The sequence below is a fragment of the Tursiops truncatus genome, chromosome 12, assembly GCF_011762595.2.
Source record: "Tursiops truncatus isolate mTurTru1 chromosome 12, mTurTru1.mat.Y, whole genome shotgun sequence".
Taxonomy (NCBI): domain Eukaryota; kingdom Metazoa; phylum Chordata; class Mammalia; order Artiodactyla; family Delphinidae; genus Tursiops; species Tursiops truncatus.
In genome coordinates this window covers 62006714-62022064 of record NC_047045.1, presented here as the reverse complement: position 1 = coordinate 62022064, position 15351 = coordinate 62006714, and the positions used below count along the sequence as shown (strand labels likewise).

At 36.9% G+C, this 15351-nt stretch overlaps 1 protein-coding gene across 5 annotated transcripts in view; it reads right to left on the bottom strand.

Annotated features, from left to right (window-relative positions):
* PDE7B (phosphodiesterase 7B) overlaps nucleotides 1-15351 on the bottom strand; it is a 475975-nt gene that overhangs the window by 389078 nt on the left and 71546 nt on the right. The window contains exon 1 of one of the 5 annotated variants that reach the window (XM_073789629.1): nucleotides 6235-6332. The exons of the other annotated variants lie outside the window; for them this stretch is intronic. Within the exon in view, the coding sequence (XP_073645730.1) occupies nucleotides 6235-6268 (34 nt within the window). The 5' untranslated portion in view covers nucleotides 6269-6332. Of the gene's footprint in view, nucleotides 1-6234; nucleotides 6333-15351 lie in introns of those variants that run through there. 5 annotated transcript variants of the gene reach the window in all.

The following is a 15351-nucleotide window of genomic DNA, read 5'->3' as shown; positions in this document are numbered from 1 at the left end:
GAACATGACAGTTGAAATCTCATTAAAACCAACTTAAAACTTATCTAGGACTATCTCAGCAACAACATTCAAGTTCTGGCATAGTTTTTAACTTCCAGATAAGGTGTAGCAAGACTGTTCATTATCATATATAGATCTGTAGAAATTGATAAGAAATTGAAAGTAAAGAAAAAACGTTCATGAGTTCTAGACAGTTTATAAACAAGAATCTTGCTTTCTGATACTTATTAAATTATTTATAGTTAAGCAATATTAACTATATAGTTCCATAGTTAAGCAATATAGTTATATGATTAGGTCAATAAAATTGAGCAAATTAAGTAACAATTGCACTTGCAGTATGATTTGTACCTAAGAGACATCAAACAAAACTTGCAAGAGTAATGATTTTTTTGTTTGATAAGAAAACATATAAATTATTTGGTTGTTATAAAACTCAGAACTGTATCAATCTTTAGCATCTTATGCTATAAAGAACTAATTTTTTCCCACTGTTTTCCACAAAAGAATGAAGAAATATAATTTTCCTAAGGTCACAAAATACTGTCTTTGAGGAAATAACATTTAATAATTATGTATTTTATCTCTGGACTTTTTCTTGAGTCAGAAAATAAGGATTAATTTTGTACTTAATTAGTGGAGAAACAAGCCTAAAAAATTGTAGATGAGGGACTTCCATGGTGGCGCAGTGGTTAAGAATCCTCCTGCCAATGCAGGGGACACGGGTTCAAGCCCTGGTCCAGGAAGACCCCACATACCGCGGAGCAACTAAGCCCACGCACCACACTACTGAACGTGCTCTCTAGAGCCCGTGGGCCACAACTACTGAGCCCACGTGCCACAACTACCGAAGCCCACGCGCCTAAAGCCCATGCTCCGCAACAAAGAGAAGCCACCGCAATGAGAAGCCCGCGCACCGCAACGAAGAGTAGCCCCGCGCACCGCAACTAGAGGAAGCCGGCGCACAGCAACAAAGACCCAACACAGCGAAAAATAAATAAGTTTTAAATAAATGGTAGATGAAATTTTCAATCAAATTGTAAACAAGAGGGAAGAGATATGGGAACATATGTATATGTATAACTGATTCACTTTGTTATAAAGCAGAAACTAACACACCATTGTAAAGCAATTATACCCCAATAAAGATGTTAAAAAAAATTGTAAATAATTGTAATCCAACCAATAAAAACTAGTTCATTGCCATACTGAGCAAAAGTATCAAGTCAATATGGTATTTGTTCAACACCAGCAGATGGACTGGAGCCAATATGACCAAAAACTGACAATGCTGTCACAAAGTAACTATACCTGGAAATAGTGTACTGCCAAATTCAAACTAATTGCTGGTACTAGAAGGGACCTTGATAAAGTGCCATTTCCACCTCCAACCAGGTTAATTTGTACTCTCGTAATAATACACTCTCAGGCATATCTTTGCTTTTTCTTCATGATATTTGTCATATTTACAATTAAAGAATCATTTGTATAATGCCTTGTGTGACAAGAGGCTCTAAGCTCCACTGGGGTGGGGCTACATCTGTCTTGTTCACAGCTGTGTCGCCAGTGCTTGCAGCAGTGAGCTCTCAGTAACTATTTGTCAGATTAATGAACAAATGGAAGGGAGAAGACGGGAGTATCTATAGCTTAGTGGATCTATAGATGAATGCGATACCGTCAGATAAAGTTGTCAAAATGACAGACACGACAGAAAGAAGACCACACTTCAAGGTCATTTGTACATCAGAAAGTGAAGAAAACCCTGAGGACCTTCGGAAAATGATGCATTCTATTTCCTAATGGAAATCTCCCACCTAGTAAATTCAATCTATTTTTTTAAAATAGCAAATACCTAGTTCATACTTAGTTTGGTCAGGAGGCAATCTGTAAGAATATTCTCCATATTACTGTATGGAGTAGCTCCAGGGTTTACAAATATTTCAAACTAATTTAAATGAATGAACCAGGAATTTTTGAAAACTCCAAACTGTAGCATGAAAAATCATGGCATACTGAAAGGCTTATGAGAGGACATAAAGCCAGGATTTAAATAGTTTCTTACTCACTAGATTATTAGTGAACTTGATTCTTTGTGAAAGATGTTATTCTTCGTTATTGAGAGAATTTTCTGAATGAAAGCAGTCAAATCATGGAAGTGTGTTCTAAAGGCCTAAATTATTTCTCAGTGTGGATAATAGAGTTATGTGTTTTAAAGAAAAATTCAATGCAACTATTCAAAGGCATCTTGTAAGAACACAGATTGAGGGGACATTATGTGCTTCATAATAAATATGCGTGTGTTTTCCTTCTCATCCTGTTTCTCTTTTTGTTTCTTAAATTTGCTTTTTGGTTTTTATTTTGTTCCGTTCTTTTAAAACTTCAGATTTTCTCTCACTATCTTTTATTGAAGTATTGCAGTTTTTGTTTATTGTCCTAGGAGTTGATTTCATTCATTGATTGACTAAGCACGGTAAGGTCATCCAGCAGATGTTATGGGCAGTATTAGTGATTATTAGGTTCAACAGATTAACAGCCCCTCATAAACTAGTGGTCACTGAAATTGTAGCCCAGGGAAGCAGCTCGTGAAGATGGGCTCTGAGTCTGCTTCTGGGTGTCAAACGTAACCATGGCAAGAGGAATCTTAGTATGCATAAAGCTGCCTAACTAATGAGAATGCATGCTAGATAATCCCGCCAGGTTTGCTTAGCTTGTTTGCAAATGATGGACGTATTTCCTAAATTCGAATTTCAGTCTAACCTGGTGCACAGGTGAACTTGAACAGTTATTGTGCAGATGCATTCTCTGCATCATTTTGACTTTTCTGATCTTAGTAACTTCCCTTATTCTGGAATACTTAGTCAATCACAAGAACTCAGTGAGAGCTGTTAAGAGGTCCTGAAACAAACAAGGGCATGAGAATAGTAACTGCTTAGCAGGGCCTGGACAGGAAATTTTGACTTAGAAAGGCAGGAAACAGATGCTGAAGATAGTTCACGACTTAAAAAAAAAACAACTGTGTATGGGAGCATAATAAAAAATAATTTAGTCTCAAATTAAGCAAATATTTGAGCACTTATTATATGATGAACCTCACAGAAATATAGTCACATACAGTAAAATGACAAAGATTAAATCAAAGGCCTATGCATTGTGATAAGTTTTGACAACTGTATATAACCATGAAACTCAAATTTCTATTGAGTCTATAATCCTATCTATAATCCCAGAATGTTCTCTCATGCCTTTTCCCAATCAACCTCTATGCCCTCTACCCAGAGGTACCACTATTCTGATATCTTCAATCATAGATTAGCAGAATCACACAGTATGTACTCTTTTGCTCTGGCTTCTTTGACTCAGCACAATTTTTTGAAGTTTATTCGTGTTGTTGTTAGTATCAGGAGCTAGTTCTTGTAATTGATGAGTTATATCAATATATTGTATGAATACACCACAGTTCTTTATCCATTCTCCTGTACATGGATATTTGAGTTGTTTCTAGTTTCTGTTTATTTATGAATAAATTTGCTTGGAACATTTTTGTATGAGTCATTTTATGTATATGAGAAAAATATTTCTCTTGGATAAATGCCTAAGTATAGGACTGCTGGTCCTACGGTAGGGTATATGAGAAACTGCTAGACAGATTTGCAAAGTTGTTATATACCATTTTATAAGTCCTATCAGCAATGTATGACAATTTCAGTTGCTTCATATCTCCTCCAACATTTGGTATTGTCAGTCTTTTTAATTTTGCCATTTTAGTGGATTTGTAGTCCTATATCATGATCATTTTAATTTACATTTCACTGATGATTAATAGGACTGATCACTTTTTAATGTGCTTATAAATTGTTGTGCATATCTTTCTTTATGAAGTATCCATTCAAGTCATTTACTTATTTTTATTGTGTTGTCTTATTATTGAGTTGTAAGAGTGTTTGTAGGTTTTTAATAAAAGTCCGTTGGGTTGCAAATATTTCCCCCAATCTGTGGCTTTCATATTTATTTTCTAAATGTTAGCTTTGATAAGCAGAAGTTTTAAATTTTGATCAAGTCCACTCTACCAAATTTTCCCCTTATGATTAGAACATTTTGTGCTCTAAGAAATTTTTCTCTCTCCAAGGGTTGCAAAAAAAAATCCTCTGTTTCTTCAAGAAGTTTTAGAATTTTATCCTTTACATTTTGGACTATGATCTATCTTGAATTAATTTTCGGTATGGTTTGAGGTATTTTTGTTTTCATATAAGTTGTTATCTTTTGCAAAACCATTTGTTAAAAAGACTTTCTTTACCCTATTAAGTAATGTTGGTACTTTGGTTTAAAAAAGAAAAATCAAGTGACTATGTAAATGTGGATCTGCTTCTGGATTCAAAATTTGCTTTCATCTATCTATAAGTCTCTGTTTATGCAATATAACACAATCTCGATTATAGTAACTTTTGAAACCAAATTGTATAAATACTCCAAAGTACTATTTTATTTCAAGATTGTTTTGGGTATTCTTAGTAGTTTATATTTCCACATAAAATTTAGAATTATGTTATCAACCTCTATCAAAAAAAAAAAAAGAACCCTGCTGAGATTTAGTTTGGGAACTTTGAATTTATAGATAAATTTAGACACAATTCACATCTTAAAAATATTGAACATGAACATGATATATATTTCTATTTATTTAGGTCTTTTATTTTTCCAGTAATATTTTTAGTTTCAGTGTAACAGATCTTGCACCTATTATTCTTAAGCATGTTATTTTATTTGATGCTATTATAAATAGTATTATGTTTTTTATTTTCCAATTGTTCTTTGCTAGTATATAGAAAAAAAATTGATATATTTATATTGACCTTGTATCTGCAACACTGCTTAAATCACTTGTGTCAGTTGTATTTTTTTAGATTATTTAGTGTTTTCTACACACTTGATCATGCTACCTGTGAATAAAGATAGCTTTACTTCTTTCTTTTTAATATTAGAAATTAGAATACTTCTTTTCTGTCTTTTCTCTTTTGCTCATCTTATAGAACTGACTGAAACTTTTAGTAGAATGCTGAATTTACTGAACAAAGAACACATTCTTGCCTACTTCCTAATCCTTAGGGAAAGTTCTGTGTGAAAGAGATGGCTAGATATATATTGATACATGGGCTGTGGCTAATGGCTTGGTTGGATGATCATCAGTGAAAAGGAATGTGATTGGAAAATTGATAACAGTGAGGTCTGGGAAGAGGTATGTGGATAGACTCTGGGCGTAGATCATGAGGATAGTTCGATCCCACATCAATGCTCACAAAAGAGCTGTTGATTTGTAAACCGGCCCCTGGACACAGAGAGCAAGGAGAGACCAAAGAAAGAAGCAGACCACTCCAGGTTGGGAGGTGGTAGTTTTAATCAACAAGGGAACTTACTTAGGAGATTTGTCTCTGCATCCACCTGCCATAACCTTAAAAGTTTACCTAGAGGCCTTAACCAGGTTCAGTCATGTAAACTGTCCAGATGGGCTCAATGACGCGTTTATCTCTCAAGACTGTGTCCTTGGGACAGCTTCTAGCGCAGGGAAGGCAAGCAGAATGCACATTCCAAGGACGGGGAAGGAGTGAGGAGCTGCAGATTGTCTGGGTCCAGCTTGCAGCAGGTCAACTGGTGGTCACAATCTCTCATGACCTCCTCCCACATGAGCCACTTGAGCAGCAGAGGAGGACACGATAATCCACTCTGTGGGCATGAGTGAACCTGTTTTTGCAGCTCCCCCTGTCTTTGTCCAGTGGGCTCATAAACAAAGTGGCGGTGGGCAGCAGGGAAGGAGGTTTTGCACGGGCTAAGCTATGTACACTTCCATGCATCAAGGCTGATTTGACAACAGCTACTGCTGAGTGCCCAATCTGCTGTCAGAGATTAACACTGAGCCCCGATAGGACACCATTTCCAGGAGGATCAGTCCAGCTACAGGGTAGTAAGTAGATTATATTATTTCCATCCTAGAAGGTGGATACTTTGTTCTCACTGGAAGAGGAATTTACTATGGATACAGATTTGCCTTCCCTTCCTGCAACGCTTCTGCCAAATCACCCTCTGTGGACTTAGGGAATGCCTTACTCCCACCGTGACATTCCACACAGCATAGCTTCTGACCAAGGAAATCATTCTACAGCTAAGGAAGGGCAGCACTAGGTTGGTGTGCATGGAATTCATTTGTATTATTATCTTGTCCATCACTCTGAAGCAGCTGACCTGACAGAATGGCCTTTTGAAGACTGGCATCCATGCCAGATGGATGACAACACCTTGAAGGGCTGGAGTAACGTCATCCAGGATGGGGTATACAGTCTGGGTCAGTGTTCAGTTTATGGTGCTTTTCCTCTCATAGCCAGGACTCACAGGTCTGGGAATCAGAAGAGAAGTAGGAGTGGCTCATGTCACTATTAACTGCTAAAGAGTCACCAACAAAAATATTGCTTCTCATCTCCACAAACTTGGTTCTTCTGGTTTAAAGGTCTTAGTTCTCAAGAAAAGTATGATTCCACTGGGGGACACAGAAATGGTTCCATTAAATGGGAATTTGACACTGTCATTTAGCCATGTAAAAATACTCATGGTAGTGAACCAGTGAGTAGAGAAGGATTTTAATCTGGCTGGACTGATTGATTCTATCAACAGGATGTGAATTTTCCACTGCATTAGGAGGGTAAGGAGGAGTGTGTCCGTAATTCATAAAATCTCTCAGGACACATCTTAGTACTTCCATGCCCTGTGGTAAAAGTTAGTGAAAAACTATAGCAAAACTGCTAATGGTTTATACCCTTCAGGGGTGAAGAATTGGTTTATCCCACTAGGCGAAGAATTATGACCAGGCAAGGCGCAAAGAGGATATGGGTGGCAAAGTGAAGCTTACAAATACTAAGTGAAAACATGTGACCAGTAGCAGAAATGAAGACTGTAATGTTTGAGTATTTCTTCGTTATTTTTATATGAATAATTTGTATTTTTATTAACCAGCTATATTTTTTCTCCCCTCACCCTCCAACATATAAGATGTGTTAAGAGTAGCTAAACTTATATCTCAGGATTTAAGTTAGAGTATATCAAAGAGGGAATGCGATGATTCAGCTAGAAGAGAAATGAACATTAACAAAAATTGAGTAAAGGGATTTTATATCTTCTTTTTGGGAGAGTGTTAGCATGATTTTATTTGTGTATCAGATATTTTTATGTTATGGAGAAAGATGTTTTTACTATTACATTTATTTGGAAATTAAGTATGGTTAAAAGAGGTATATATGGGTGCCAAGTTGTGAAGGGATGGACTGTGGTAGTTTTGTTTTGTGTCAATTTAGCTAAACTGGAACCATTTCTCAGAATTACATTCACTGTATCATTGGCCACAACAGAGATATGCGTGAGGTTAGGAAGGTGGAAAAGAGGCAACAGCCAGTTTCCACACACTGAAGGTTGGCATAGGGCAAGGCATGTTGCAGCTCGTGTGTGCAGTCACTGATCTGCTGGTCCACCTTACTGGTGTTGGGGAACAACAGGAGGGCTTAGAGTTCTAACCAGAGCTGCTCTTTCAGATCCTGTGAATCCCAGGCCGGGTCATGTAAATCTTCACTTAAAAAGTTGACAACTTAGCGTTTAATTCACTCACATCATCAAAACTGAAGGGGATGAGATAAACACACGTTTTATTTGTTCTAGTGGGTTCTAGTTTTTCCTCATAGATTTCGATTTTCTGCCACAGGTTCCTTCAAGGTTCATCCTTGCTTTCTTCTACTTCATGTCTATTATTTCCTTGCTGACTTCAGGCCCAGTACCAGCACAAAGGCAACAGCCTTATGGAGACTGCTAACGAGCTCCCACAATGCACAAGGTCTAATCCTCAAAATAAATTTCTTATGTATATCACTTACAGTAGTTCTTTTACTTGATTGGATCCTGCTATGCCCCGGTATGGACTTCTTTGTGTTTATTCTGCTTGGAATTTGTTGAGCTTCTTGATCTGCTTGAAATTATACCATAAGTTATGGAAACTCCATTATTATTTTTCAGCTGCTTTCCCATGCTTTAGTTTTGATAATTTCCATTGCTCTATCTTCAAGTTTACTGATAGCTTCTTCTGCAGTATTTAACATGAGGTTAGGCCCAGTCAGTGAGTTTTTAATTTTTGATATTGTATTTTTTACCTCTAGTATCCCCTTTTTTATAGTTATCATTTCTCTGTTGAGATTTCATATTCCTCTTTTTAAAATCTTTTTTTCCCTTTAAATTCTTGAGTATTTTTATAATAGCGCTTGTAAAGGCATGGTCTACTAACTTCATCATCTGTGTCATTCCTGGGTCTGTTTTTATTGAATAATTTCTTATAATGGCTATGGGTCACATTTTCCTACTTCTTTGCATGTCTAGTAATTTTTAATTATACACTGGACATTATAGATGCTTTTCTGTTGACTGAACTTTATTGTTTTCCTTAATAGAGTGTTGAGTTTTGTTCCTCTATGCAGTCAATTTACTTGCAGTAGAATCTGATTCTTTCAAGTTTTGTTGATAAATACGTCAAGAGTAACATTTTTTCTAGGACTAGATTAGCCTTTTTGGAGTTTCTACTGCATCTGCACTGTTCATAAAGTCCTTTCATCTTGGCAGGTCAGCACACAAATATCTACCTGCTCTGTCTAGCTCTGGGAGATCAATTCTCTGCCCTTCAGTATTTGTTCTTTTCTAGCATTATACTTTGTCCCACCTCAGGGAGTTTCAACCTGCGTATACACTGCTTACTATTCAGCGAAAGATTCAAGGGGTCCCCTATGCAGATTTCTGGAACTGCTTCTCTGCACAGCTCACTTCCCTCAAGAACCTTGCCATACACATTCCAGCCACCTCACTGGCTGTGAGTTCTGACCTCTGTCTCCTCAGCTCAGGGAGACTGGGGTGCTCTGTTTGGGTTCCCTCTTTCCTGAGCCACAGTCTAGAAAGTGATGCCAGGCAGAAAGCCAGTAAAATTGCAGGGCTCATCTCATTTTTTTGCCCTTCTTTCAGGGGTCACAGTCTTGTGCTGCCTTTTGTTCAACATCTAAAAGAAGTGATTTCACATGTATTTTTCCAGTTTTATAGTTGCTTATGGCAGGAGGCCTACTGTGATACCAGTTCCTTCATCATGGCTAGAAGTAAAATTTATTTGCTCTACTCTTGTTTAATCCTTAAAACAAACAAATCTATTTACATATATTATGTTTTTAGAGACTTAATATTAAACCAAATGGAATAAACTCCACAGCAAGCAGAATCACTTAAAATTTGTCTCTCATCCCCCTCTTCACCCCAAACTGCTGAGGGTTTGATCATCTTAAAAGCAGAATCATTTGAATGCTCAGATATTTGCATGTAAGCTTTTATTTTGTTCCTTTTGTTCGCTCAGTGGTTGTCAAAATTTACAGTGCATAAAAATGACTATACAAATCAATGATCCCCTACTAAATGGGATATTTAAAGGTTGTTCTAGGGTAGTTTTGACTACAATGCATTCAATTTTAGCCCCAATGTAAAATGTGAGTTTCTTGTGTGTCTTTTGTAGATACCGGGGTGGACTGCATTCTGATTTGCTTTTCCTAAGAAAACTTTCAAGGACAACTCAATCCTGTGGAAAGGAGATTTTGTGTGTGGAGTACACAGAGGGCAAAAAACCCACAAAGAAGAGCCTAGAACTGAGACACTAGACCTTAGAAAAAAAAATATAATCTATGTCTAAACTTCTCTTCCAATTTAGATCGAAGATTATATATGTCTAAGAAATGCTCCAGAAAAGTAGAGTTAAAGACAGTCTCCTACACATGGAGGAAAATGAATGAAGTTGTTTTATCTTATCAGTATATGCCACTCTGACTATATCTGTAACCTTAGTATTTGTTTCCCTGATGCTGTTTCTTAATAAAGCCTTCTTGATTATTTCAGCTTCCAAGCAGTGCTTTCAAGTAATTTCTTACCTTTTGAAAAAACTTGAGTTTGACATAATTTTAGACTTACAGAAAAAATACAATAGTGCAAAGATTTCTCCTATACTTTCACTCAGATTCTCCCAATTAATATTTTATCATATTTGCTTTCTGTGTGTATATGTGTATGTGTAATTTTTCTGATTTTTTGAGAATAAGTTATAGACATAATAACACTTTATCCCTAAATGCTTCCACGCTATTTCTTAAAAACAAGAATACTCTTGTATATAACCACCATACCTGATCCAGGATGCAATCCAGAGTCACAATTTGCATTTGTCTTTAATCTTTAACCTATGCCTTTATCTTCTTTAATTTAATACAGTTCTTTAGTCTTTATTTGACTCACATGATCTTGTTATTTTTGAAGAACACAGGTCATTTATTTTCAAGGATATCTCCCAATTTGGCTTTGTCTAACATTTCCTCATTAGATTCAGGTTATACATTTTTGGCAGGAATATCACAAAAATAACCTTCTAGATGCAACACATCAGGACATTGCCATATGGTGACCAGCTTCACTTAGTTTTTTAAAAAGAAAATCCTTTTTACTATTTACAAGGTACCACATGATTTGGCCTCTGCTCACTATTAAACTTCACTCACTGTGCTATCTCCTTTCATTCTATGATCCGGCACTGGACATACCTGTTACTTAAAGAAAAATATTGCTGAAAAAATGCCAATTTCTACTATAGTTACTATCTCTAGTGAGATCTGACATATGTTAAAGTTATGTTTTAATTTGGCACACAGCATGTTCAATGATGGTTACTCGCCTAGTACGAGAAATGGAGAAGAAACCTTTGGATACAAAACAGATGACACATCCTTCTGTTCTGCAATATATTCTGACATCGTTTTCTGTGAATGTGGTCAGATAGAGTTGTTTGGGGACTTTCTTTTTTTTTTTTTTTTTGGTCTCTTTTGACGGGGCAGGAGTAGGCTAAAGCCATAAGAGGAAAAATGTGATACGTGTGTCTAGTATGTACTATTTTATCTTTGTTTTGTAAGAAGAGTTGAACTGTTTTTGAAAACATGAATAAGTGGTGGAAAATGCTAAAAAATAAAAGTTCCTTCAAAACATCATGTTCTCTAAGGTCCTTCGTACCTATGGCCTTCGTACCTATACTTCAGTCCTCCCTCCTTTCAGCCCCCTCCATTTTACCTGGCTGATTACGTCATTTGTCAGCTCTTCCTACCCTGGAATAGTTTTCCTGTTTTTGCTCCACTAGCAGCCCTAACCCTATCAAATCATTTGACATTATTAAGTACTTGTTTTATGTGTTTCATCCCTGGTAGACTCTAAACTTAAAAAGAGTGATATTGATATATTCTTAGCGCCTAAACTCCTAGAGCAGTATTTGGCACCTAGAACATTTTAAAATATAAATTTGCGTAAGTTTCTTTTACGGTGTAATCCCTTGGGAAGTTTGGGAAGAAGAAGTTCAAGTGTAAAAATGAAGGATGCAGGCACTGAAATAAAATAAAGCTGAATTTGTACCCAGTTCTACCACTTCTTAGTTCAGTAACCTTGGGCAAGTTCATTAAACTTCATGGGCCTTTTTTCTTCTTCTTTTTTTTAACATGTGTATTGGAGTATGGCTGCTGTACAATGGTTTGTTAGTTTCTGCTTTATAACAAAGTGAATCAGCTATACATATATATATATCCCCATAACTCCTCCCTCTTGCGTCTCCCTCCCACCCTCCCTATCCCACCCCTCTAGGTGGTCACAAAGCACCGAGCTGATCTCCCTGGGCTATGCGGCTGCTTCCCACTAGGTATCTGTTTTACATTTGGTAGTGTATGTATGTCCATGCCACTCTCTCACTTTGTCCCACCTTACCCTTCCCCCTCCCTGTGTCCTCAAGTTCATTCTCTATGTCTGCGTCTTTACTCCTGTCCTGTGCCTAGGTTCTTCAGAACCATTTTTTTTTTAGATTCCATATACATATGTGTTAGCATACGGCATTTGTTTTTCACTTTCTGACTTACTTCACTCTGTATAACAGACTCTAGGTCCATCCACCTCACTACAAATAACTCAATTTCGTTTCCTTTTATGGCTGAATAATATTCCATTGTATATATGTGCCACATCTTCTTTATCCATTCCTCTGTCGATGGACACTTAGGTTGCTTCCATGTCCTCACTATTGTAAATAGTGCCGCAATGAACATTGTGGTACATGACTCTTTTTGAATTATGGTTTTCTCAGGGTATATGCCCAGTAGTGGGATTGCTGGGTCATATGGTAGCTCTATTTTTAGTTTTTTAAGGAAGCTCCATACTGTTCTGCATAGTGGCTGTATCAATTTACCTTCCCACCAGCAGTGCAAGAGGGTTCCCTTTTCTCCGCACCCTCTCCAGAATTTATTGTTTGTAGATTTTTTAATGATGGACATTCTGACTGGTGTGAGGTGATACCTCACTGCAGTTCTGATTTGCATTTCTCTAATAATTAGTGATGTAGAGCATCCTTTCATGTGTTTGTTGGCAATCTGTATGTCTTCTTTGGAGAAATGTCTATTTAGGTCTTCTGCCCATTTTTGGATTGGGTTGTTTGTTCTTTTGATATTGAGCTGCATGAGCTCTTTGTAAATTTTGGAGATTAATCCTTTGTCCGTTGCTTCATTTGCAACTATCTTCTCCCATTCTGAGGGCTGTCTTTTCCTCTTGTTTATGGTTTCCTTTGTTGTGCAAAAGCTTTGAAGTTTCATTAGGTCCCATTTGTTTATTTTTGGTTTTATTTCCATTTCTCTAGGAGGTGGGTCAAAAAGGATCTTGCTGTGATTTATGTCATAGAGTGTTGTACCTATGTTTTCCTCCAAGAGTTGGATAGTGTCTGGCCTACATTTAGGTCTTTAATCCATTTCGAGTTTATTTTTGGCTATGGTGTTAGGGAGTGTTTGAATTTCATTCTTTTACATGTAGCTGTCCAGTTTTCCCAGCTGTCTTTTCTCCACTGTATATTCTTGCCTCCTTCATAAAAGATAAGGTGACCATATGTGTGTGGTTTTATCTCTGGGCTTTCTATCCTGTTCCATTGATCTATATTTCTGTTTGTGTGCCAGTACCATACTGTGTTGATTACTGTAGCTTTGTAGTATAGTCTGAAGTCCAGGAGCCTGATTCCTCCAACTCCGTTTTTCTTTCTCAAGATTGCTTTGGCTATTCGGGGTCTTTTGTGTTTCAATACAAATTGTGAAATTTTTTGTTTTAGTTCTGTAAAAAATGCCATTAGTAGTTTGATAGGGATTGCATTGAATCTGTAGATTGCTTTGGGTAGTATATTCATTTTCACAATGTTGATTCTTCCATTCCAAGAACATGGTATATCTCTCCATCTGTTTGTATCATCTTTAATTTCTTTCTGCAGTGTTTTATAGTTTTCTGCATACAGGTCTTTTGTCTCCTTAGATACGTTGATTCCTACAGATTTTATTCTTTTTGTTGCAATGGTAAATGGGAGTGTTTCCTTAATTTCCCTTTCAGAGTTTTCAGCATTAGTGTATAGGAATGCGAGAGATTTCTGTGTATTAATTTTGTATCCTGCTACTTTACCAAATTTAATGATTAGCCATAGTAGTTTTCTGGTAGCATCTTCAGGATTCTCTATGTATAGTATCATGTCATCTGCAAACAGTGACAGCTTTACTTCTTCTTTTCTGATTTGGATTCCTTTTATTTCTTTTTCTTCTCTGATTGCTGTGCCTAAAACTTCCAAAACTATGTCGAATAATAGTGGTGAGAGTGAGCAACCCTGTCTTGTTCATGATCTTAGTGGATATGGTTTCAGTTTTTTACCATTGAGGACGATGTTGGCTGTGGGTTTGTCATATATGGCCTTTATTATGTTGGGGTAAGTTCCCTCTATGCCTACTTTCTTGAGGGTTTTTATCAGAAATCAGTGTTGAATTTTGTCAAAAGCTTTTTCTGCATCTATTGAGATGATCATATGGGTTTTCTCCTTCAATTTGTTAATATGGTTTATTCCACTGATTGATTTGCGTATATTGAAGAATCCTTGCATTCCTGAGACAAATCCCACTTGATCATGGTGTATGATCCTTTTAGTTTGCTAGTATTCTGTTGAGGATTTTTGCATCTATGTTCATCAGTGATATTGGCCTGTAGTTTTCTCTCTTTGTGACATCTTTGTCTAGTTTTGCTATCAGGGTGATGGTGGCTTCATAGAATGAGTTTGGGAGTGTTCCTCCATCTGCTATATTTTGGAAGAGTTTGAGAAGGATAGGTGTTAGTTCTTCTCTAAATGTTTCATAGAATTTGCCTGTGAAGCCATCTGGACGTCTTTTTTTCTTATCTGGAAAAGTGAAAATAATGCCTCATTTGGGATTAAATGAATCAGTGTATGACAAATGGTCAGTATAAATGTAGATAATTTGAATAGTGCTCCATAAGTGTGGCTGTTATAATATTTGTTAGGAGTCTACTGTGCACACTTGGACCACGGTGTGAAAAGTAGTGTAAAAACTTGAGGCCACAGTGGAGGAAGCAGCATCTGACAGCCAGAAACCTTAAGGAGAAAGCAACCTCAGGGAGGCAGAACAGTCCCATGTGCAGCCTTTCTGTTCCTGCCTAGGTATTCCCTTGCAGGAGTCAACTTTGAAGTTACGGGTGTTTGTTTATAGCAGTTAAAGGTAGCCATATGATAAATGCCAATCCTAGGCACAGTGATGATTAAACGAAAGACAAAAGGCTTTGTGTGATAAAACCTACACAGTCCAGTTTGTGACATCATGCTGGAGAGGCCACTTCCTGAGTAATATACGCGTAATCTGATGGTAGGATTGTCTGGTTGGTATCTTTATTCTCTGCATCTGTATGTGCATGTATGTGAGATAGCATGGCATAACACAGTGATTTAAAGTATGGGCTCAGAAGTCAAAATGCCTTTGAGACTTTGGACATATAATGTGACATCCAGTGTGTCACATAGTTTTTTATCTCTTAAATGGTGAGAAGAATGGGCTGTGAAGATTAAATGAGTTAGTCTATGTAAATCACTTAGCCTAGACAGAGTAAGCATTCAAAAATGTTAGCTATTACTGTATGTGTGTATATGTGAGTTTGTATGTGTGCAGCTATAATCTCTCTGGCCTTTAATGGTGCCACATCATGCAGAGATGTCCCTGCTTTTCAGCTTTATATAAACATCCTGGTCTAATCGTTTAGCAGCAATGCTTAGACTGCATTCTCTCAAATATGCTCATTTGTGGATTTAACATCTTCAGTAGAGAAGCACTGTATTTTTAAGTGCTTTGTTTTGGATACAGTAGAGGCATCTGATTGGAAATATGCCAAATTTTCTGTCATAGGCCTATAATCAGC